Genomic DNA, 24,785 nt, shown 5'->3' with positions numbered 1-24,785 from the left:
TTTGATTGATGTCTCATGCCTCTCTAAAATATATAAAACCAAGCTGTGCCCTGACCACCTTGGGCACATGTTTTCAGGACCTCCTGAGGCTGTGTCACTGGCCATGGTCACTCATATTTGGCTCAGAATAAATCTCTTCAAACATTTTACAGAGTTTGACTCTTGTCATCAACATAAGTCAGGGAAGGAGGGTCAACTAATGACATCTCATGTGTTTCTAATGAATGCTAGAGTTACAAAATGGGAAAAAGCAAACAAATTCCTAGAACCCTGTAGAGGGAGCGTAACTCGGAAACGGAATATAAAGGCAGCGTGTTCGGGGAGGATGGCAAAATGGAAGACGGCTCTGAGGCTCTGAACAGTGGTGATTAGAAGGATGGAAGTACCATGGTTTACAATAAAGAAATTACGACCAGTTGGGGAGAGTAAGGGAAAGATGATGAGTTGTGATGATGTTGAGTATATCTAGATGTCAATATTTTACTGATAAAGATAATAAATTTACTTGTCTCCAAACAGACAAAAGTTAAGGCCATTTTTATGTCTCAAGGAAAAAGCCAGGAGCCATCGTTTAGGAGTGTTAAAGCAAAAATACGCCAGAGGCAATTAGCCTGGGGTGGTTGTGTAAGTGGAGCTCTTATGTACGCACATAGGAACTTATCTTGGAAACAGTTTTTGTAACTGACTTTTTAAAAAAACCCCACGAGCCTCAGGCAATCACAAACAGCCAACAGGATGACTGGTTATACAACTAGGGACCTCCCATCAGACCACAGCCATATAGGTAAATGTCTTATTATACCATGACCAAATAAGGCAAACGTAGCTGTAGCCAATCAGGTAATTTCCTTACTTTGTTTCTATGTTTAGTCTATAGAAGCTTGCTCTCAGGCCACTGGAGCTGAGCTTTCTGAACGCTTCTGGTTCAGAGTGCTGCAGATTTATGAATTGTTCTTTGCTGAAATAAGGTGTAAAGTTTATTTTGTCTACAGTTTTTCTTTTTAACAGGAGTGATAATTCAGGCAAAATGTTCACATAATAGTGGGAAATCAAAAGCCTGCGATACAGAAAAGTGAGATATATTTGTAAACTCCTTGAACAAAGGCATCCTAGCATAAGCATGGCTGCAGAGCCAGACTGCCAATGTTCAAATTCTTTCTAGGCCTTAATTTCTTTATCTGAAAATTGTTACAATGGAACCTAGTTGATAGGGTTGTTGTGGAGCAAGCGTTCTTAATCTGGAGTCCACGAAATTTTAGCATCTGTGAACTTTGTACTGAAAAAATTGTAACTTTATGTCTGTTAACCTCCCAACAGTTTCCTTTCTTTCAATTATAAAGGCAGGCAACAAACCACTGTAGTATTATCGGTACCTGCAACTTTGTTTCCTATAGAAATTAAAGATATTTTCATATTCAGTAAGTTGTTGCAGATAGCTTGAACAATTATATGTATATATTCCTTAAGTATTATGTATATATTATTTTTATATTCTATATATATATTTGGAGACAGGGTTTTGTTCTTTCTCCCAGGCTGGAATGCGGTGGCATGATCAGAACTCACTGTAACCTCAAACTCCTGGGCTCTAGTGATCCTTCCAGTCTCAGTCTTGGAATAGCTAGGACTACAGATAGTCCCCACCTTACCCAGCTGTTAATTTTTTTTTTTTTCTTAAAGACACGGTCTCACTATCTTGCCCAGGCTGCTCTCCAACTCTTGGACACAAGCAAGCCTCCTGCAAAGGTCTCCCAAAGCACTGGGTTTACAGGTAGGTGTGAGCCACTGTGCCTGGCTAATCCTGTGTATTTAATTTCATGCATTTAGAAATATGTGCTATTTTAAGACTGCGTCTACTAGTTTTATCACATTACCAAAGGTGTTCATGGCACAAGTGAAGAAATCTCTAGATAGAATAATAAAACCCATGATGCATTACAACAGATCAGGCCCGTATCAAGCGTTCAACATACAGTCTGTTGCTATGGTTCTTTTTTTTTTTTTTTTTTGAGACGGAGTCTCTCTGTCTACCAGGCTGGAGTGCAGTGGGGTGATCTCGGCTCACTGCAACCTCTGCCTCCCGGGTTTATGCCATTCTCCTGCCTCAGCCTCCCAAGTAGCTGGAACTACAAGGCGCTCCACCATGCCAGGCTAATTTTTGTATTTTTAGTAGAAATGGGGTTTCCCCATGTTCGGCAGGCTGGTCTCGAACTCCTGACCTCAGGTGATCCACCTGCCTCAGCCTCCCAAAGTGCTGGGATTACAGGCATGAGCCACCATGCCCAGTCTGCTATGGTTCTTAACATATTCACAGAATAGAAATTGAAGTAAGTCTATTCGTTTTTATATTAAAAGTAGCTAGTACGGTGCTCTGTACTTAGCACTCCATGGATGCTGAATGAGTCACTGAATGAAGTGGAGTCTAGGTTGTGCCTCAGGCCTTCCAGTTGGGGCTGGAAGGAACAGCTGTGAAGTTGTGGGGCGGCTTCTGTGCATCGGGGGTGGGGGGGCTCCGGACTATGTTAGATGGTTTCCCAGGGCTCTGAAGGAGAAGCGCTGTGTTCCTAACAATGATCTCGATGGGAATGGAGATTGCTGGGGACCGCAGGGGCTAGGTTCTCATTCCCCAAAGCTTCCCCTTCATCATCCAAGAAGGCATTCCGGTCTTTCTGTGCAAGGCCCCAGGTAAAGTGCTCGACTACCCAGTAATTGGATTCAGTAGCAGGATGGCCTCAGATTGAGGTCCCACGGCCAAAGGACCACCCCTCTCTCCAGCGCGGGTCCGGGAAAGGCAAGCTCCGGGCGAGAGCGCACGCCGCGCCCCCGAGCCTAGCTCCCTCGCCACGCCCACTTCCTGCCCCCATCCCGCGCCTTTCCAGGTCTTCTCCCGGTGAACCGGATGCTCTGTCAGTCTCCTCCTCTGCGTCCTCGGCCGCGGCCCGGGTCCCTGTCAAAGCCGCTGCCACCCCGGAGGGCCCAGCCAGTGGGCTCCCGGAGGCTGGCCGGGCAGGCGTGGTGCGCGGTAGGAGCTGGGCGCGCACGGCTACCGCGCGTGGAGGAGACACTGCCCTGCCGCGATGGGGACCCGGGGCGCTCCTTCACGCCGTAGACAAGCGGGGCGGCGGCTGCGGTACCTGCCCACCGGGAGCTTTCCCTTCCTTCTCCTGCTGCTGCTCCTCTGCATCCAGCTCGGGGGAGGACAGAAGAAAAAGGAGGTAGAATGGATCCCCTTGGCCTTCTCCTGTGGGCGGGGGCGGGCCGGGGTGGGCCGCGTTGCCAGGCAGCCCTGCGGTGTTGCTAGGCAGCCTGGCCGCCGGCGTGGGCGATGCCTGCGGTGGGGCGGGAGCCGCGGGGGTGGGAGGCCCTGGGGCGTTTCCGGGACGTGGAGTTAGCAGGGTTCTGACTTGAAAAACGACGGCAAAGCGTGTACTTGACTCTGCTTCAGAGCACCTCACACCTTTCAGACCCTGGACGCTTTTATTCCCAGCTGGAAGCCCAGCTTAGAGCAATTGTGTCACTAAAAGGGGTGTGTTGGATGTGAAAATACCCTTTAGAAGTATTTATAAGCCTGCAGGAGATATGTGTTCCCTATTTTCTTACTCTGCTCCCTTCATTACCCATTTCAAGAAGCAGCAGAAGCTGTCCAGAGTGTGTTTTAAGTTAATCTGTATGTTTATTTTTGTTTATGTTGAACTCGGTGTATACTTGTGAGAATAAGCTTGCATTTTTTATTTTATGAAAGTACAACAGAACATATTGAGAGTGTGTTTTAAGTTATCCTGTATTTTTACTTTATGTTGAACCCAGTGTATACTTGTGAAAATAACCTGACATTTATTTTATGCGGATTTATTTCTGAAGTTCATTCAATCTGATTTCAATCTTAATCCACCATTAACTTTGAAGAGGTTGAGATTTGAAGTGACTGGTTGTATTTAAAGTAGTTGTAGTGTTTGTAAGTTCCAATTATCCATTATGGATAGTTGATCTAGCTGCTTCAGCAAAAACAGTTATTTCGGGAATGTGACTAAGGTTTCTAATTGTGGACCATTTTGGTGAGAGTGCTTTGCTTATATAATTGAAGATAGTTTTTCCTGGTTGGGTTGTACACCTACACAGCGCTCAAAATCTGAATTGGGTTTAAGATATTAACAAAATTTTAATAGCTCGATAGAGACAGTGAAAAAATACCCTCATATGCAGAGTAATTGTTTCCGTTTCTCTTTATTCTTTGTCTGAAACAAATATTGTGTTCAATTTTAACTAATGTACCTCTCTTCACCTTTTAAATTTTAACATGAAAGTAGGCTATATGAAATTATTGGTGAAGTTCTGCTAAGGGATTTGGAGAACCACTGTTGAATTGAAATTGTATTTACAAATATAAATTAATGATATATTTTTTAGCACTGGTATTTGTATACCATATTCCAAGAGTTTTAGATTTAGTAGTTCACGAGAAAGGTAGAAGAGTGAAGAAAGAGTAGACAGTTTTTTTTGTGGATTACCAAAGCAAAGGGCAATAAAAGATGATGAAGAATTCCATGGAAATTGTGATGTTTTATCTCCTAGGAAGATCCCTAGGACCATGCCAATTTTCATTTGAAGAGTGTGAACCCCAAAGTATTTAAGGCTGGTCTCAGTCAATTTTTTTGCCAACGTTAAGGATGCACTGGTGACACAGCCTCCGGAGATCCTGATGGCAGGTGCCCAAGGTGGTCAGGGAACAGCTGGCTTTTATACGTTTTAGAGAGACATAATACATTGATCAATACATGTAAGATCTACATTGGTTTGATCTGGAAGGGTGGGACATCTCAAAGCGGGAGGGGCTTCCAGGTCATAGGTAGATTTAAAAATTTTCTGATTGGCAGTTGGTTGAAAGAATTGTTGTTAATAGAAAGGAACTTGGAGACTGAGGTTTTATTAGCCAGATGAAGCCTCCAGGTGGCAGACTTTAGAGAGAATAGGTTGTAAACGTTTCTTATCAGACCTAAGGTCTGTGTTGATGTTAATGCTGGTTGGCTTTTCCTGAATTCCAAGAAGGAGGAGGGTATAATGAGCATGTCTGGCCCACTTTTCCCATCGTGGCCTGAAGTGGTTTTTCAGGTTAGCTTTGGAATATGCCCTTGGTGGAGAAGAGGGGCCCTTTCACATGGTTGGGGCAGAGGTCGCAGGGTGCTTACATTTTTGTTTTTGGTTTACAAGGGAAAAAAAAATCTAAAAAGTGTACATGTTTACAGCATCTGAGTATCTCCAATGATAAGATGACTTTAATATGTGAAAACGTTTGTGGATTTAGTATAATTACATCTAAATTACAGTAACATGTTTCAATTAAAATATTTTCATGAAATATATTTTTAAAATGAAAAATTAGGGAGAACATTGTTGAGGATTAAAAGTTTTTCTTGCAAGATTAGTTTTACTTCTCCTAAGTAGGAGCACTTGATTTCAGTATATGACAGTATTACAGTGTATGTGTATTTTACTTAAGGATAAGAGCTTAAATAGTTGATGTTTTCAAGACTGCACTTTCAGGGATCATTTCTGTAGTTTGTTAAATACTTGGTGTTCTGCTACTTTACTCAGTAAGCATGCGTATCTCTAAAATACAGGCCATTCCGTATCTGGTACTCACTAAGTTCACAAACTGTGATCTCTTCCAGTATTGGAAGGGAAACACGCCATATTGGAAAGTATGGTTGGTCACCAATGTGGTATTTTCCTAGTGATAGCCCAGGGTTGTTTTGACAGTATGTGGTCTCTTTCTGTATTGCTGACTTTAAAACCTGATGCCTATGATAAGATTTGGCACTGTGGAACCTGAAAGTGCAGTAGTTGAACCTTAATTTACTATTAATATAATAAATATTATTGACATGCGTTCCAGAGTAGTTGATTTAGCATGAACAGTGTTTTTCTTCCTTCTAGAGAGGAAGCAAAATTGAAGTCTTAAGTTGAGCCTGGAATGAGGAATGGGCATTAGTTGATTTAAAGGAAGTAATATTTAATAGTTATGACAGTAATACCACCATGGATGGATTTTTAAGTCAGACTGATGGTTCAGTTACAACTCAGCCTCTAATTTTATGACATCAGGCAAACGACAAACTCTCTGAATTTTAGTTTGCTTGTTTTACAATATAAATATAATCCCCATATCTCAGATATTATGTATACATGTATGTAACATGTAAAATATATAACTATATATATATATAAAGATTGTATATAAAATGCTTAGTGCAATGCCTAGGATATAACAAATGGTCACCAAGTGGGAGCTATTACTCTGTATTCCTCATGTAAATGAAAGCATTGTTATAATGAGATCCTGAAATGCGATAAGATTTTTTTGAATTGATTTTTTTTTTTTTGCTAAAGAAACTAACTTTATAATAATAAATTACATGGTCTCTGGAATAGTCTATTGCTTATCATGAAACACCGAGAATTCCAAATTCTCTTACGTTGTTTGAAAATTTCCCAGGAAGAGATTTTGTATCATAGAAGACTTGGTGATATCCCATGGATTTCTGTGTGTGTGTATATGTGTGTTATGTATATGTTTATACACATACACATATGCTTCTTTATAAAGACATTTTCACTCATTAAAAACAATGTTTTATTATATTCCCTATTTGAGAATGTGGTTGAGAGAGTTAAGTGAATAGGCAAAGAATATTGGAGATTTTTATAGTCACTTTTCTTAATTACATTGAATGTAGTCATTAAAAACTAATTTTTGAATCCTCACTGATGTTAAGTGATGTGAATTTCTGGGAGAATTTGGCTTTTTAGTAGTGTATCATTTGCCTATCTAGTGCGTCTTGTGTTTCTTTTATTTTGACAGTTTCTCTCTTTCTTACGTCATTAACACTTATCAGTTAATCAGCTGCATTTACAATTGTTTTAATTTATAATGACCTCTTCTGATAATGTGAAAAGAGCTCCAATTCTGTAATTATTTGCAGTACACTTATTGACTTTGCCATCATCAAAAGCAGCTGTTATAATAATTTAACTGCAAAGAATATGAGTAGCTAATAGGCCATGATATGTAGGTAATAATGAATATGCAATATGAAAAATTGAACAGCTCATATTTCCTAAGTGATAAATTGTTTGAGTAAATAAAACATATTTCAGTTGCCTTTGACATAATTTCTGTATGTCATTAAGTACATTTTATATTGGGATGTATAATATCCAGTTAGTTTTCGTGGCACAGCTGTGAAACAGAGACTTTACTATCTTAGCAAATGATAAAAGGGGAGAGGAGGGAGGTAAGCAATGGATGTTACCTTTAAGCAAAGAACTTAAGTGGGAGAAAAAGTTTGCAATCATAACACAGGAAATCATGGTAGGTATGCGTTGATATATATGCATATATGCACAGAATGTATAGGTGCAGGCAATGTGATTTTGCTTAGGTTAGATTATATGTATGACCACCCCTTGAAGCGTGATTAGAAATAGCCAAAGCTGCTTGTCAGGAATGCCGTAGTGTCATGGATGATGGCAGAAGACATGGGATTCTTGTGTCACAGATGAAGGATAGTTTATTATAGCAGTAGAATAGCCTTTACATATAGTTCTGTATTTTACATGTTACATACATATTATGTGTTACACACATGTATACATAATACCTAAGATGTAGGTATTATATTTTAAAACAAGGAAACTAAAATTCAGGGAGTTTGTCATATGCCTGATGTCATAAAATTAGAGGCTGAGTTGTAACTGGACCATCTATCTTGGTGGTCAGTATAACTCTCATAACTATTAAATATTACTTCCTTTAAAGCAACGAATGTCCACAGCATTACATAGTGTATTACTCAGCATTTGTACTGGTTCCTTGAGCTTTAGTTCACATTAAGCAACGTGAGGGGGGCTAGGTGATGCCCACTCACGTAGTGAATTACACTGCAGGAGAGGAAGCTTGCATTTAAGAAACCAAGGTCTTTAAAAATGGTCAGTACACTTCTTTGACCTCTTCCCTAAAGGGAGACGTTATCTTTATTAAACTCAAAAGTAAACACTCATTTTTCTGGAGGAGAACTCTGTCTTCTTTAACTATGTGCTATATACAAATATCCTTGAAAGGATGGTCCAGAACAAGTCAGTCAGTCCCTGCATTAGCAAGTTGTGTTAGAAACCCATGAGGAATTTTCTGTCTACGTAAGAGATAGGAGCTTGGTCAAAAGAGAACATTTTCAGGGTATTTTTCTCCACGTGCACCACCAGCATGTTTAGTCCCATATATGTGCCCTGTTCCACACATAAGGCACAGAGAAAGGGAAAGAGTGGAAACATAACTCAAGCTAAAGAATAATCAACTCTTAACCTTTTGCTGCATTTACTTTTTCATTATCTCCTTCTTTAGCCCTAAATATTCATCGATTTTAGGTATAAATGTATACATAATACATATATACATAATACATAAAACAATACATAATATACATAAAACATGTACATATAGATATACGTATACATATAAAACATATACATAAAACATACATATACATAATATACATAAAACATACATAAAACAATATACATAAAACATAATACATATATACACACACACAGAAATCCATGGGATATCACCAAGTCTTCTATGATACAGAATGTCTTCCTGGGAAATTTTCAAACCCTGTGATCTTCAGGGTTTATTTGGCATATCAGACTATCTCAGACTATCAGATATCTCTGATATTTGGCATATCAGACTATAAATTGCTCATCTCCATAAGAATTCCTTCTGGAGTATCATGCTAATCCTACCAGGATAGAAAATTTACTTTTGGTTAAGTGTAGGAATAATGTGTTCCCCAGCTGGAAAACAAGTACATGAACAAAGGTTTATTTGTTATATAACAGTGTGTGTATGCACACATTTGCATGTGTGTATGTGTGTAACAAATGGATATTTCTCCTGATCTCTATCCAGTCTTTATTTCTATCTGTTGGGCAGGATTTCTGCAGCTTCTCAAACTCAGCATGTCTGAAAGGGAACTCTTGATCCTTCCTTCGCCCCATCTGGCCCATCTGTTTTCTCATTGCTCTTAACAGTGCTGTTTTATGGAAAACAAATTTTAACATTCTGGCACATCAGTTTTTATCTAATCACTTGCCAGTATAATATATCTTTGTAGTTCTTACCCTGTATTTTGCAGACAGTACACAGGGATGCTGGCTTCACATAATTTCTTGGGGAGTTGTACATGGACTTTCTATTTTACAGCAAATATTACTGTTTTTTTTTACATACGTAAGTAAGACATATATAAATAGATTGAATATTAAGGCTTCAAAAATGTTATTCAGAAGAGTGATTTTTTCTTTTATTTTTTTTTGGGAGACGGAGTTTTGTTCTTGTTGCCCAGGCTGGAGTGCAGTGGTGCGAACTTGGCTCACCGCAACCTCTGCCTCCTGGGTTCAAGAAATCCTCCTGCCTCAGCCTCCCGAGTAGCTGGGATTACAGGCATATGCCACCATGCCCGGCTAATTTTGTATTTTTAGTAGAGACGGGGTTTCTCCATGTTGGTCAGGCTGGTCTTGAACTCCCGAAGTCAGGTGATCCGCCTGTCTCGGCCTCCCCAAAGTGCTGGGATTACAGGCATGAGCCACTGCACCTGGCCCAGAATAATAATTTTTTTCATGGTAGTTGGTATCTGTTTTGCCTGCCTGCCTGTCTCCCAGTTGGCCTGTCTCTATTTCTGTTTAATGTTGGAAGGCACAAGGTCAACAGTAAGTTTAGAGAGTGTTTTGAAATCTGTTAAAAAAGTCAAAAGATAGAATAGCATCCTGTTGTCATTTAATGAACAGAAAAAAGCTAAAAATAAAATGAATTATTTACGGTATATTATTATTAAAATATTGGTTAATCATCTAAAGATACCTACCAAGTTTGATATTGAAGGTGAAAAATAAATTTTCTTTTCCCTTCATGTTACCATGAGAACTCAAGTACCTATAATGTACTTGGAAATTCCATGTAATGGAAAGGGCACTTTAGTACAGGTTAAATAAGTTATAGCATTGATTTTATTTAATGAAAATATTTGTTATTTTAGAAGTATAATTTTTAGAGATGGCATAACATTGTTGTCATTGTGATTTGACTCAACTTTTGGAAATATTTTGGTATAGAGTTTTCTCTGCTTGGAAACAGCAAACCATTGGCAAGTTAGTTTCTAGGAGTTTTGCGGTAAAACTAAAGGTCATAAACTGTGAAATCTTTTTGCTATTCATATTAAATATTAAATCGAATGGAATACCTTAGTATAACTTACTGAATTTAATGAACCTGGTGGTTGATAATAAGGCTTAAATTATATCAAGAAAATAAAAATAAAACAAACAGCAAGCAGACAGGATACTAGGCATTTGACTTAGTTAGATTATTGTCGTAGATTGAATGTTTATGTTCCCACAAAATTTATAGGTTGAAATCCTGAGTGAGAAAGTATTAGGAGATGGGGCCTTTGGGAAGTGATTAGGTCCTCAGAGTGGAGCCCTCCTGAATTAGAATAGTGCCCTTATAAATAGGACCCCAGAGAGTTCTGTGGTCCTCATTCTACCAAGTGAGGAAGTGCCCTTTCCATTACATTATCGGTACTTGAGTTATCATGGTAACATGAAGGGGAAAGAAAATTTATGTTTCACTTTCAAATATCAAACTTGGTAGGTATCTTTACATGATTAACCAAAATTTTAATAATAATAAATATACCACTAAATAATTCACTTTATTTTTAACTTTTTTCTGTTATTTTTAACTTTATTTTTAATTTTTTATTTATTTTTAACTGTTTTTTGTTCTGTGAGAAGATAGCATTGTGAGCAATCTGCAGTGCAGAAGGGAGCTTTCACCAGAACCCGACCATGCTGGAACTCTGATCTTGGACTTCTAGCACTCAGAAGTGAGAAATAAATTTCCGTTGCCCCCTAGTTTATGGTAATTTGTTATAGCAGCCCAAACGAAGGAAGACAGTCGTATATAATTTTCACAATATCTTTGCATGATGGTTGTGACAAACTATGTGTCTAACTTTTGTCTTTGCTGACAGTAGCTTGGTTTGGTTTAAGTATTGAGAGAAGCTGGGACACTTGCCAGCCCTAAGCAATAATTTGTATCAGTTAAAGATCATCATTATTTCAGCATCTTGCAAATTATTGTTTTAGAAGTGAGTATATGATACAGTTGTACATGGCTTTGGGAAAGTTTCCTTTTTCTTTGCAGAGGACACACAATGAAGGGAAATTTTCTCATCCTGTCTTTGGATTGTGTGTATGAGAATGTGATGCTTTGGTTGCTGAAACCATCTTATTACCTCGAAAGTACAAGCCTGAGGGCAAAAAACAGCGTAGAAAAATGGGAAGAACTGGGTACTTGATGACATGTCTTAGCCTTGTAATTGTTCTCTCAACTCCTTGCTTTGTGAGTTAATAACCTTCCTTATTGTTTAGGACATTTCAAATTGGATTTCTGATATTTTGTATCTAAAGTCATTCTACTAAGGGAGGTGTTGTTGAATTAAGCATTTTGCCCAAGATTTTACAACTTGTATGTTTACAATTTTACTCCAGAATTCTCCTTCTACCCTATGTTTTAATAACTGCCTATGTAACCCTATTTGTCAATTAGATATTAAATATCAGTAGGAGATTGTTGAGGTACATGTAGGCCTCCCTGACCCTTGAATCTCAGTGATCACTGTTAAAAAACATCTGTGCCTGTTTGGAAGAGACTTTTCCATGTGTTTCTTTTACTGAAATAAGTGTTTTTATTGAGTGAATTGAAGCTCTGTGTTAAATAATGTATGAATCAAAAAAATTGTAGGAAAAAGATTGGAAATAAATTTAATATGTACCTTAAAAATTGTTAGTCCAAGGAATGGGTAGAAGAATAATTTGTACCTCAGATATATTTGCTGCATACAATGTGTTTTCTATATGAATGCTTTTTAAAAGTACTTGTTTATTTTATTTTATTTTATTTTTTGAGACAGAGTCTTGCTCTGTCGCCCAAGCTGGAGTGCAGTGGGCGATCTCTGCTCATTGCAACCCCTGCCTCCCGTATTCAAGTGATTCTTCTGTCTCAGCCTCCTGAGTAGCTGGGATTACAGGTGTGCGCCACCACGTCTGGCTGATTTTTGTATTTTTAGTAGAGGCTGGGTTTCACCATGTTGGTCAGGCTGGTCTCAAACTCCTGACCTCGTGATCTGCCTGCCTCGGCCTCCCAAAGTGCTGGGATTACAGGCCTGAGCCACTGTGCCCAGCCTAAAGTACTTACTTATTTTTTTGTATGTGCCTATAATTGATTGGTAGGTGGTTTCATTTTAAAGGCATACCAAATGTAATACAAAGAGTCATTTAACTTTTATTTTTAGAATATTATATTTTAATAATATTCTTTTGGTTAACATGTGAGTTAAGATTAAGAAAAAGAAAACAGGGCCTCCCTTAAGGAAGACAGAATGCTGATTGGTCCGTGTTTTTTAGTATTTTCAAAGGGAATAAAAGTTTTTCTCCTACTCATAAAAGTGGAGTGGTTGTGCTGTTTCTTGTCATTGTTTCCTGTACATTTTTCCTCTTGAAGCATTTATGAGAAGGAAGTATGGCTGAATCAACGTCGAATACTATCATGATGGTGTAGCAGGACGAGCCACAGACAGGAACCCCTCAGACACTGAATTGCAGAAGGAAAGGGCTTCATTCAGCTAGGAGCATCAGCAGACTCATGTCTCCAAAAACCAAGCTCCCTGAGTGAGCAATTCCTGTCCCCTTTAAGGGCTTACAACTCTAAAGGGGTCCATGTGAGAGGGTCGTGATTGATTGAGCAAGCAGGGACTATGTGACTGGGGGCTGCATGCACCTGCACTGGTAATTAGAATGGAACAGAACAGGACAGGGATTTTCACAGTGCTTTTCCATACAATGTCTATAATCTATAGATAACATAACTGATTAGGTCAGGGGTCGATCTTTAACTACCAGGCCAGGGTGTGGCGCCGGGCTGTCTGTCTGTGGAGTTCATTTCTGCCTTTTGGTTTTTACTTCTTTTTTCTTTGGAGGCAGAAATTGGGCATAAGACAATATGAGGGGTGGTCTCCTCCCTTACTGGCACTCGAATTCAGCTTGGCTTTCAATTGACAGCCACATGATCGCATGCTTAGATGTTGAACATAGTATAAATCATAAGAGAATAGTAACTGTAGAATGTGATTTTACAAAATACTGCATTATAGAATGTTAGAGCAGGAAAGTCAGGTTTCAGGCTAAATAACAAAGCTGGGACTAAAAACAAGTTTCCTCATACCAGTGTTTATGTTATTATATTCTCATGCTCCATTATCAAGAATTTATGCTGTCAGGGTCTTACCCTCCTACCCTGCCCCCATCCCCTGTCCTTTCACCACTTTCATACTGTTTCGTGACTATCATGATTCTTTCCTCTTTTTGTAGCTGATCTTTTTTTAATTAATTAATTATTTTTTTTAAAGACAGTGTCTCTCACTGTTACCCAGGCTGGAGTGCAGTGTCATGGTCTCATCTCACTCCAATGTCTGCCTCCCGGGTTCAAGTGATTCTTGTGACTCAGCCTCCCGAGTAGCTGGGATTACAAGTGTGCACCACAACACTTGGCTAATTTTTGTTTTTTTTTTTTTGTTTTGTTTTTAAGACGGAATCTTGCTCTGTTGCCCAGGCTGGAGTGCAGTGGCGTGATCTCGGCTCACTGCAAGCTCTGCCTCCCAAGTTCAAGCGATTCTCCTTCCTTAGCCTCTCGAGTAGCTGGGACTACAGGCGCCCGCCACTATGCCCAGCTAATTTTTTGTATTTTTTAGTAGAGACGGGGTTTCACCATGTTAGTCAGGATGGTCTTGATCTCCTGACCTCGTGATCCACCTGCGTCAGCCTCCCAAAGTGCTGGGATTACAGGCGTGAGCCACCACGCCCGGCCTGATTTTTCTATTTTTAGTAGAGATGGGGTTTCATCATGTTGGCCACGCTGGCCTCAAATTCCTAACCTCAGGTGATCCGCCCGCCTCGGCCTCCCAAGTGCTGGGATTACAGGGGTGAAATAAAATGGTAACTTATAAAGTGTTAAGGACCTTATAAAAATTCTAGAAAAAGAAATGTAGATTCTAGTTCCTTTGATTTAAATTCTTTGTTCTTGGGAAAGTCACTTAACCGTTTGGAGCGGCAGTTTTCCTCAAATGTAAAATGAGAGGGTTGAACAAGATCAGGATTTCTGAACATGGTAAACACAGGAAAAGTTTCCCATTAGTTCTCTGAAATTACATACATTTTCATTTATGGAATAAATGTGTTTTTATGGCATATCTATAATTTTTATTAGACTCTAAAAATGCCTAGAAACTATTAGAGTAGACTTTTTTAGATCCTTTCTAGATTTTTAAGATTATATAAAATATGGTAATAGAATGATTTATGGTAGTTTCTCTATATATCAAAGCTAATTTTATGTTTTAGAAGTTGACTCATGGTAACAGTTCTGCTTTGATTTGATTACAACTTTCTTATAAAGAAGCCTAAATAACATTAATTTTCAACAATTTAATTGAGTTATATGATCTGTAGGGAATAACAAAAACTAATTGTGGCTGAGCTGTGTAAGTTCTTTTATTTGACTATCAAATAGCAATTAAATTTACACTCTCATTATTTTTGCCTGTTGCAAATACCTAATCTACAAAGCCATAAATTAAATCAGTAAGCTACTTTCGTACATTGCTGTAGTTTTCAAAGAGCTTCATAGGTGTTATACCCCAGTAACTCAGGAGAAACGACTTAAGAAGTTATTTGTCTAAGTATAGTCATTACTGCCGGTCTCTTGTGTTCAAGATACGTGTTGTAAGGGTAAGAAACAAAATATTCTGCAAGGTTTTAAAAAGAAATGGGAGGGTACTGGTTGTATTACTTCCCTTTTCTCTGTATCCCTTTTCTTTGAAAAGTTACTTCTGTTGAGTTAGCCTCGTAGCATTTGTTTGTATACATAGTTCATAATCTTTGTTTTTGGATTTTCACAGGGTTCCATCATAAATAGATGATCCCAGGGAACTTTATACTGTTTTACCGACTTCTTAGTAAAATAGAAACTTCTTGAGTATGGAGACTTTTTTGATTTGATGTCTATGCCCTTATAATTATGGCGGAAGCCCAAAGTAGACAAGCCTTATATGTTTGATTGCTGTTTGGCTGTTGATTTCTTAAGTATGTTTTAAATGTTTTTCATATTATGTACCTTTTGATGATTAGACATAGAAATACTATTATTGATGTAAGCAGTACAAAATAAATATATCTGAATATCATCGTCCTAAAATATGGCACATGTTACTGAACAAAGTGCCAAGTTACTGAAGTTTCTCCAATATGTGATCTGTCGTTTTTTTGTCAACAAATATTTATTGGTTAATACTACATGTTAGGTAGGTACTGTGCTGGATTTTGAAGGGAGAGTGATGAATAAGACAGCCATTATCCCTGATACATCCTACTGCTCATAGCTCAGTGGGAGATTCAGACAGAAAATCAGGCAGTTATAATGTAATATGAGAAGTGAATAAACTGGGAAATAATGGGTGCTATACTAGCATATTGGGGTGAGCTGAAAACTAAAGAGCTAATGATAGGAAATAACCCAGTGAAGAGGGCAAGTGCTAAATAGCACTGGTAAAGGTCCAGCATATGAAAAAACACAGCAAATTCAGATAACTCAAAGCTTGGTATGGCTAAGTTTAGAATACACAGGGTGGGGGAATAGTGGATTGAGGCCAGAGTGGAAGTGAGGATCCAATCTTGAAGACTCTTCTTAAGCCATGTTAAAGAATCTGGATCTGAACTCGATCCTGAAATCAGTGGGGGAGAATTGAAGGGTTTTATCTTGGGACTGACAAGGTGAGGTTTATATTTAGAAGGATTGCTTTGGCTATGCTGTGGAGAATAGCTTAGGTGGTGATGCAAGACTGGAGAAGAGGCTTCTGCAGATGTCAAAGTGAGAGGTAATGATGACCTGAAATTGGTTGCGGCAGTGAGAATGAAGAAAAATACTTGGATTTCAGAGCTGTTTAGGAGCCAGACTAGACAGTACTTGGTAATTGGTTGTGTGTGGAATGAGAGAAAAGGAGACAAGGGTGATGACTAAATTTCTTGATAAAAGAGAAATTCTATGTACTGAAATAGGAAACAGGAGAAGAAAGAGATGTTGGAAGGAAGATAACATATTCATGTTTGAGAATGTATGAGATGCCTGTGTGAAATCTAAACTGAGATGTTTGAGAAGCAGAATATATGGAGATGACGCTTTGATCTTGGCTGAAGATAAAATAGAGTTGAAAGTCATTCCCCTAAATGGGAATTGAATTCATGGTGGTGGATAAAAATCACCTAGCCAGAGCACTTACAGTAAAAAATAAAGGACCTAATGCAAACCCCTCAAGGATACCAATATTTTGGTGTGCTGCAAAAGGGATGCTTGCAAAAGATCCTTGGACTTTGCTGCTGGAGGAACTTAGAAGGAAATGCAGTAGAATTTTGGATGTCACAGGAGGAGAATGTTCCAAGGAGAGGTCAACAATGATAAGTTTGGACTTTGCTGCTGGAGGAGCTTACAAGGAAACGCAGCAGAATTTTGGATGTCGCAGAAGGAGAATGTTCCAAGGAGAGGTCAAAAGTGATAAGTGGTGACTACTGAGAGGTTAAATAACAACTGAACAGTTCTTTGGATTTAGCAAGAATAGCTTCATTGCAATGTTACAGTGGAAACTAGAATGTGGTAGGTTAATTAATGAGTGGGTTGTGAGGAAGTGGAGGCAGCCAACACTTCTCAAACAATTTGCTGTGAATGAGAAGAGAGAGTTAAGTGGTGGTAGCTGGAGAAGAAGCTGAACTGAAATTAAAGAATGTAGCGTCAGGTGACTGAGAAGGTAGGAAGAAGGAATGGGAAGTGGAGAACAGCTGATAGCATTAGCCGTATATGGGAATGTGGTAGTTGTTAGGGTTGTTCGTAGATACTTCGTTTTCCCCCATATGTATGGTAGTGTCTTAGGCTGTTCGGACTGCCATAACCATCAACTGGGCAGCATATACACCGTACAAATTTTTTTCTCACAGTTCTGGGGGCTGGGAAGTCCAAGATCAAGGTGACCTCAGATCTGTGTCTGGTGAGGCCCACTTTCTCAGAGATGGCCCCTTCTCTGTCTTCACATGATTGAAGGGACAAACGAGCTCCCTTGGATGTATGGATTTTTGATTTTGTTATCTCTTCAAAGCCCCACCTTCCTTGTATCATCACAATGGTGATAAGGTTTCAACATAAGAATTGTGTGGGGATACAAACATTCAGACCATAGCAGGTAGGATGTAACTTTCCTAATATTTTGAACTCACCATGGCCACATGACTTACTTTAGCCTGTGAAATGCAAGGAGATGTGTGTCATTGCTAGGCAGAAGCTTGCAGCATGATTGCATGCTTTGCTGTATTCTTTTTTCCTGTCTTGTGCTGACTGGGAATGTTTGAGATGGTAGATGCTTTATCAGTCTGGGTCCCTGAATGACCAGGGTGAGCAGCTTCCCTGACAACTCCCAATGAAGAAATACACTTTTATTTATTTATTTTTAAATACTGAGATATGGAGCCCTTAGTACACTGTAGTCTAACCTATTTGGATTGTTTCAAGGACTGTTGACTTTTACATTTTACTATAATTTTTTTTTTTTTTTTTTTTTTTTGAGACGGAGTCTCACTCTGTCGCCCAGGCTGGAGTGCAGTGGCGCGATTTTGGCTCACTGCAAGCTCTGCCTCCCGGGTTCACACCATTCTCCTGCCTCTCCCTAGTAGCTGGGACCACAGGCACCTGCCACCACGCCTGGCTAATTTTTTTTTTGTATTTTTAGTAGAGATGGGGTTTCACGGTGTTAGCCAGGATGGTCTCGGTCTCCTGACCTCGTGATCCACCCGCCTCGACCTCCCAAAGTGCTGGGATTACAAGTGTGAGCCACCGCACCCGGCCAACATTTTATTATAATTTTAAATAGCTACTGTGGAAATAGATAAATTGAGTCAGAAAGCAATGGAGCGCTGCTAAATCATGTGAAGGGCCATTTAAGTTTGGGGTTTTGGCAAAGAGGTTAAAGGAACACACATTATAGATCTAGAGAATGTAAGGAATTAGTTGTTATTTTGAAAAATTTGCATAAGATTTCTCCTTGATTAGGTAAGTAGGTGACAGTATTATAATAGCAGTCTTTTTTTTTTTTTTTTTTTTTTTTGGGACAAGGTCTCACTCTGTTGCCCAGGCTGGAGTGCAGTGGTGTGATCTTGGGTTACTGCAACCTCTGCCTCCTTGGCTCATGTGCCACCACTCCAGGCTGTTTTTTTTTAAAAGACGTGGTTTTGCTCTGTTGCCCAGGCTGGAGTGCAGTGGTGGGGGGTCGCACCTCACTGTGGCCTTGACCTCCTGGGCTCAAGTGATCCTCCCACCTCAGCCTCCCCAGTAGCTGGGACCACAGGCATGTGCCACCATGCCTAGCTAATTTTTTTGTATTGTAGAGACAAAGTCTCCCTGTGTTGCCCAGGATGTCCTTGAACTCCTGGGCTCAAGTGATCCCCCTGCCTTGGCCTCCCAAAGTGTTGGGATTGCAGTATTACAGTCTTAAAATGAGAAATTGTTAGGCAGTTAATGGTAACCTTCATTTCTCTCATATTTTACTTTGGAGGTCTCAAACCAATTTCCTGATGTTTTGATATTTTTATGAATCAGATAAACCTTTTCATTTTTGTAATGTTTCATAACTGTTGGACTATTGCATCTATCTAAAGAATCTTGTAGAAGTTTAGCAACATTTGGTCATTTATTCTAAGGAGCCTTTTGTTTAGAAGTATTAACTTTAGCTAAATTTCTTATGGACTCTTTCAGCTGTGGGTCATTTTATGAAATATAAGCCAATGTTGATTTATAATAATTTATAGTTCTCTGATAAAAATGTATTAGTAATGTATGTTTTCTGGATATAAATGATCAAAACCATTAGCAAATAGAGGTAAAAATCAATTTTTAAGTAGTCCTTCATACCTAAGATGGAAATGGAAAAACAGCAGCAATAAGAACAGCTACGCAGGAGTCTAGCTTCAGAGATCTTGGAGATAAGAACTTTCCAGCGTTTTCTTATAACCTTGGGGGGTATCACTACACAATTACTACATGAGGTTAAGTACTGTAGTGATTTAGCAACACTGTTATCTTACGGTTTTCTTCTGAGATGTTATCATTCATGGATTGTATATAAGATATCATGTTCTAAAAAATCTTATCTCTTAGTGTGGCATAGCTAATAAAACCGCTTGGCAATGTATCTTTCCATCCCTCTTATCTCCTCTCCCTTAAGATGAATATACCACTTTAAGCATTAAGAAATAGGATATAAAGTGCAAGGGTGGTTTGTGGGTATATTAGTTTTATATTGATGCATTAAAAATTGCCACAATTTAGTGGCTTAAAATAACACCCATCTCTTATCTCCTAGTTTCTGGATGTTAGAAGTGTGGGCATGGTGTAGCTGGATTCTGTCTCTGTTAAGGGTCTTAGGAGGCTAAAATTAAGGTGAGGTCAGGTTGCGTTCTCTTCTGGATCTCTGGGTCCTCTTCTCAACTCATTCAAGTTGTAGACAGAATTCAACTTTTTGTAGTTGTAGGAAAGAGTTTCTTGTTTTCTTCCTGCCTGTGTTGCTCTCAGTTCTTTGCCGCCAACCCCAGGTTCTAGCCATGTAGCACCATCTATAGGCAGTTCACAGCATGGCTATTTGCTTTATGCCAGGTCACTAGGATCACTTTTGTGACACTTCTTTTAAAATGTTTACCTGATTAGGTGAGGCTAATCCAGGATAATCTCTCATTTAAATAACTCAGAGTTAATAGATTAGAGACCTCATGTTTGCAAATATTTGCCATATAAGGTAACATAATTGTAGGAGCACTATTCTCCTATGTCACAGGTCTTGTCCATACCCAAGGGGAGGCAGTTACATTACTGTGGTTCATTGGGGATTATTTTATTTATGCCTACTAAAGTGGGCAAGCTTGCACTTTTAGATTTTATGTAGTTTTAAATGGTGGCTTATAAAATCCATATAAACAGGCCTGATAGTCAATATATGGGACAGCATTATTTAATATAAGACATTTACCAATGACTATAAAATTAAAGTGATAATAACTTTATCATCACTTTACTTCATAAATAACTTCATGTGTGTTGGTCAGGGTTCAGTCACAGACGCAGGACCCCTAGAAGGTGAAACTCTCTCTGTCTCCATCTCTCTCGATTTATTTGCAATGATGTGAACCTGTTAAGTAGTCTCTGAAAGGCTACAGTTTGCATGGTGATGTTGGAGATTGTGGTCTGAGGGCAGGCAGTTGGGAAGGAAGATTGCTGTAAGGTAAGGAAGATTCAAGAACAAGCTGGAATCCCAGCATTTTGGGAGGCTGAGGTGGGCGGATCACGAGGTCAGGAGGTTGAGAAAAGCCTGGCCAATATGGTGAAACCCCGTCTCTGCTAAAAATACAAAAATTAGCTGGTCGTGGTAGCACATGCCTGTAATAACAACTGTTCAGGAGGCTGAGGCAGAAGAATTGCTTGAACCCGGGAGGATTCAGTGAGCCCAGATTGTGCCATAGCACTCCAGCCTGAGTGAGAGAGTGAGACTCCATCTCAAAAAAAAAAAAAAGAACAAGCTGGAACCTACAAAGGTGGACTAAAACCATCCTCAGAGTAGTTTTAAAGCTCATAGTTCTTAAATTGCATGGTACTGAGAAAATAGTTATTCATAAAAGTAAGTAGTTGTAAATAAGAATTATTTCAAGTAGTTCACATATCTTGTAGTCTCAGAATGCCTATTAAACTGGTCCAGAAGTTTGGAAGATTGATAGACATTTTCCTTTTCACGAGGATATGAACAATTAAAATTCAAAATTAAAATTAAATTTTCATTGAGTTTGAAACAATTGTTTGGTGGGACATACTTTTAAAATACATTTTAATATATTAAATGCTTTAAAGAAATGTTTCCCTCTTCCTCTCCATTATAGGATAAACCATTATTATTCTGTCAGATAATTACTTGAAGTTTCAAAAGTTTTAAAAAGTGTCTTTTAAAGTATTAGTTTAGATTTTTTTTCTAATTTTTGTGACTAGCACTTCAAATATCATTAGAAACTTCGTAACAATGGGGATGGAATTTTCAAATCGAGGTTATTAATATGGAGAATAGTAGATAACTAAGTTTGGGCAGCCATGTTGTTTTTGAGTTAACATTTCTCTAACAGCTAAAATAAAAAATAAAGGTAAAAAGTGATTTCTTGTCTCATTTGAAATATTCATATACAAATCTTAATGTCATCCAGCTGTGAACAGAGTTGTATTATAAAAAAGAAAATTGTGGAATTCACTGTCTACCGTATGATTACTAAGTTTGAATGATGTCAAATGTAAAGATAGTGCCTTAATAAAATTGACAATTTATATAGTATGATCCTCTATTGTTTTGAAAGATACTTACATCTTTTTAATACCCCCTTTTGTTTGTGAATATGTGCAGTGTCTATTTGAACACATTTGTCAACAGCTTTAGAGCTACTTCTTACGTCACTTTCCTTCTGTGGCTTTCATTCTTTTATCAGATTTTACTATATTTCTTTTACGTCCGTTGATGGTGTGCCAGAGCTGTTTACCATATGAGTTTTCTCTTCTTCAGACACAAGCTAGATGACATTTTCCAGTGTCCCATGTGTAGATAGGACATTGCGACAGAGTTCTAGGCGATGGAGTGTAAACAGAGGTGATCTGTGTTGTCTGCAGCTTGACCTGTGAGGATTTCCCCACGCTTGTGCTGGAGTGTCCACTCCCACGCAGTTCTAAGGACTCATCTTGTTTGCATCACAAGCTTCCCCCTGTGGTTCTGTGTTAGTGTGTCCCTGAGATGTGGAAGGTAGAAGAGAAGGAGAGAGGCCACTGTTCTTTACAGAGAGCTGAGGCAGATTCATGGGCAGATAGGAGGTTTGAAGCATTGTTCAGGGAAGTCCAGGACGACCATTGTATGCATTTTGTATTGTTGCTGTAATAAATTATCACAAATTTAGAGGCTTAGAACAACAGCAATCTATTATCTTATAGTTCTGGAGGTGGGATGTCCAAGTCAGTCTCACTGGGCTAAAGTCACGGTGTCTGCAGGTTTGTTTCCTACTGGAAGCACTGAGGGGGAGCCTTTTTTTCTTTATTTCTTTTTCTTTCTTTCTTTTTTTTTTTTTGTCTTTTGCAGTTTCTAGAGGCTGCTGACATTCCTCATGATTTCTTACGTGGCGTCATTCCAGTCTCTGACTTCCATTCCCACGTCTGAAAAACTGACTCTGATTTTCTTGCCTTCCTCTTACAGAGACCCTTAACTATTTTGGATCTACCTGGCTAATATAGGATAATCTCTTCCCATTTCAGGATCCTTTGTTTAGTCACATCTTGTGTCAGGTAAGGTAACAACTAACCTGTTACTTAGAATTAGAACATGGACATCTTTGTTGGGTTGGTAACATCCTACTTTTCAGACTACCACAACTGCTTGCTTAGCTGTTGCAGACCGAGATAGTTGGTAGAAGCTTTCAAGGAATTCAAACACCGCAGGTGGGCTCTTGAGAATCTCCTGCTTTGGAGCTATAGGCAGAGATTGTATCTGTTCTCTTTAACTTTGTTTCTTTTGTCCTTCCCCAGTGGTGTTCTAAGCTTCATCTGATTCTCTATATTAAATACTTTCATGCTTGTAACACATGCATTGGTTTCTGTTTTCCTGACTGATGTCTGATACAAAGCTCTTTCCCTGTAACTAGGTTGAGAATGTAAAGAGGGACCTGTAAAGCCATGTGTTGGGGATGGCAGAGCAGCCGTCAGCCTAGGTGTGGATGACTGTGTGGTACAGTCTCCTTGCTCTCCTAAATTGGCTCTGGACTGTTACATGGATGTAAGCCACTAAAATTTTGGGGTCTATCTGGTACTACAAAACTTTCTGTAGCTTAATTCATTCTTACTAATAAAGATGGCTTATTGAAAACTAAATACCAAAACAAATTTCATCGCTTACGATGTATTTAAACACACCTGATTTAGAGTAGTACATTTTCCTTGTATTTTGTGTCCATCGTTGGTTAACAAAGCCACTCAGCCCCTGAACTAACTTATTGGTATGCATTCTCAGTGTCTTCTCTCGACAACATTATCAAAAGATGCTACAGTTTGCATATTTAGAGGAGTGATTCATGTAATATGTTTTTTGCCATGACTAGACTAAAACATAGAATTCAGAAGCCATTCTTTCATAGTATGCTCCCTCTTATATGAGATGCAGCTGTTTTATTGCCAGTGTATGTTCATCATCAGCTTTATTAATTTTTTCCTGGAGCTCAAAAACAGATTTTAGTGGTTGGTGTTTTGAGGAAAACAAATTTAAATCACTTTATTGTTCCTCATTGGATTATTTTGAACGTGTGCTATTGTTACAATTTTAAGATGAGGGGACCTAACTAAGTTCAAAGATTTTTGTCACATGGTAACACAGCTGCTAAAGGAAAGAGCTGGACCACAGCAACTGATCATGAAAATGTTTACCACTTTTTTCATCATGCATTCCTCAGAGGAGGTGTATGTACTTGTTTATCTGGCTTCACAGAAGACACATATTCTTTTTTTTGAGACAGGGTCTTGCTTTGTTACTCAGACTGGAGTACCCTGGCACAATCACAGCTCACTGCAGCCACAACCAACCTCCTAGGCTCAAGCAGTCCTCCCGCGTTAGCCTCCTGAGTAGCTGGGATTATAGGCACGGCACCATGACTGGCTAATTTGTGTGTGTGTGTGCGTGTGTGTGTGTGTGTGTGTGTGTGTGTGTAGAGACAGGATTTTACCATGTTGCCCAGGCTACTCTTAAATTCCTGGGATCCAGTGATCCTCCGGCTTCGGCCTCCCAAACCATTGGGATTGCAGGTGTGCCCGGACAACACATATTCTTAAAAGTTGAAACATGAGTCACATTTTGGTCTTCACTTAGTGATAACCACCAGGAGGGGCTTTTATACTATGTGCTATTGGCTAAGATAATGGCAAATTGGGAATCTGCCAACAAATTCTAGTCATAGCTCTTTTAACTTAATGATCTTGGTTAAGCCTCCATATCTTTCTGGGTCACAGTACTTTTGGCAGTTAAGAATTAGATTTGAGCCAGATCAAAGATTGTTTGAACTCTCACATTTTATTATTCCTTTTAATGAAGGAACTGAAAAACATTTCAGGGCAGTGGTGAAGGGGAAGCATTATTTTCAGAAGAACACTGAAGTTAGTATTTTTTCAATTAAGATAAAGTTCTTCCTAACTTAACTGTTTCTTTACTTAGCCACCAAACATTAATCGCTATCTTGGTTCTAGCACAGTAATTCAAAAAGTTTTCCTATCAGATATTAGCATAAGGTCATTTGCGTTATATATCTTCAAATCACCCATGGAACCTTGCCCACAGTAGATACTTACTTATTTAACATTTAAAATAGTAGCAAACATTTTCAAGTACTTAAGATTCCTCTTAAATAGTTAAGTATCATAATCCTGACAGGTCCTCAGTTGTCAATGGCTTTGCATATAAACATGAGTAGCTCTCTTGTATCGCTTTTTAAATATCAACTTGATGAAATCCTTCGTCATA

The 24,785-nt window shown here is 38.8% G+C and overlaps 1 protein-coding gene across 1 annotated transcript in view; it reads left to right on the top strand.

Annotated features, from left to right (window-relative positions):
* Positions 1 to 2,854: 2,854 nt before the first annotated feature.
* Positions 2,855 to 24,785, top strand: part of TUSC3 (tumor suppressor candidate 3) — a 236,351-nt gene continuing 214,420 nt past the window's right edge. Inside the window, exon 1 of the mRNA XM_012499062.2 lies at positions 2,855 to 3,215. Within this exon, the coding sequence (XP_012354516.1) occupies positions 3,078 to 3,215 (138 nt within the window). The 5' untranslated portion in view covers positions 2,855 to 3,077. The remainder of the gene's footprint in view (positions 3,216 to 24,785) is intronic.

This window comes from Nomascus leucogenys, chromosome 4 (assembly GCF_006542625.1).
Source record: "Nomascus leucogenys isolate Asia chromosome 4, Asia_NLE_v1, whole genome shotgun sequence".
In the NCBI taxonomy this organism is placed as follows: domain Eukaryota; kingdom Metazoa; phylum Chordata; class Mammalia; order Primates; family Hylobatidae; genus Nomascus; species Nomascus leucogenys.
Note: the sequence above shows the minus strand (reverse complement) of the source record. Positions and strands in the feature narration are given on the sequence as shown.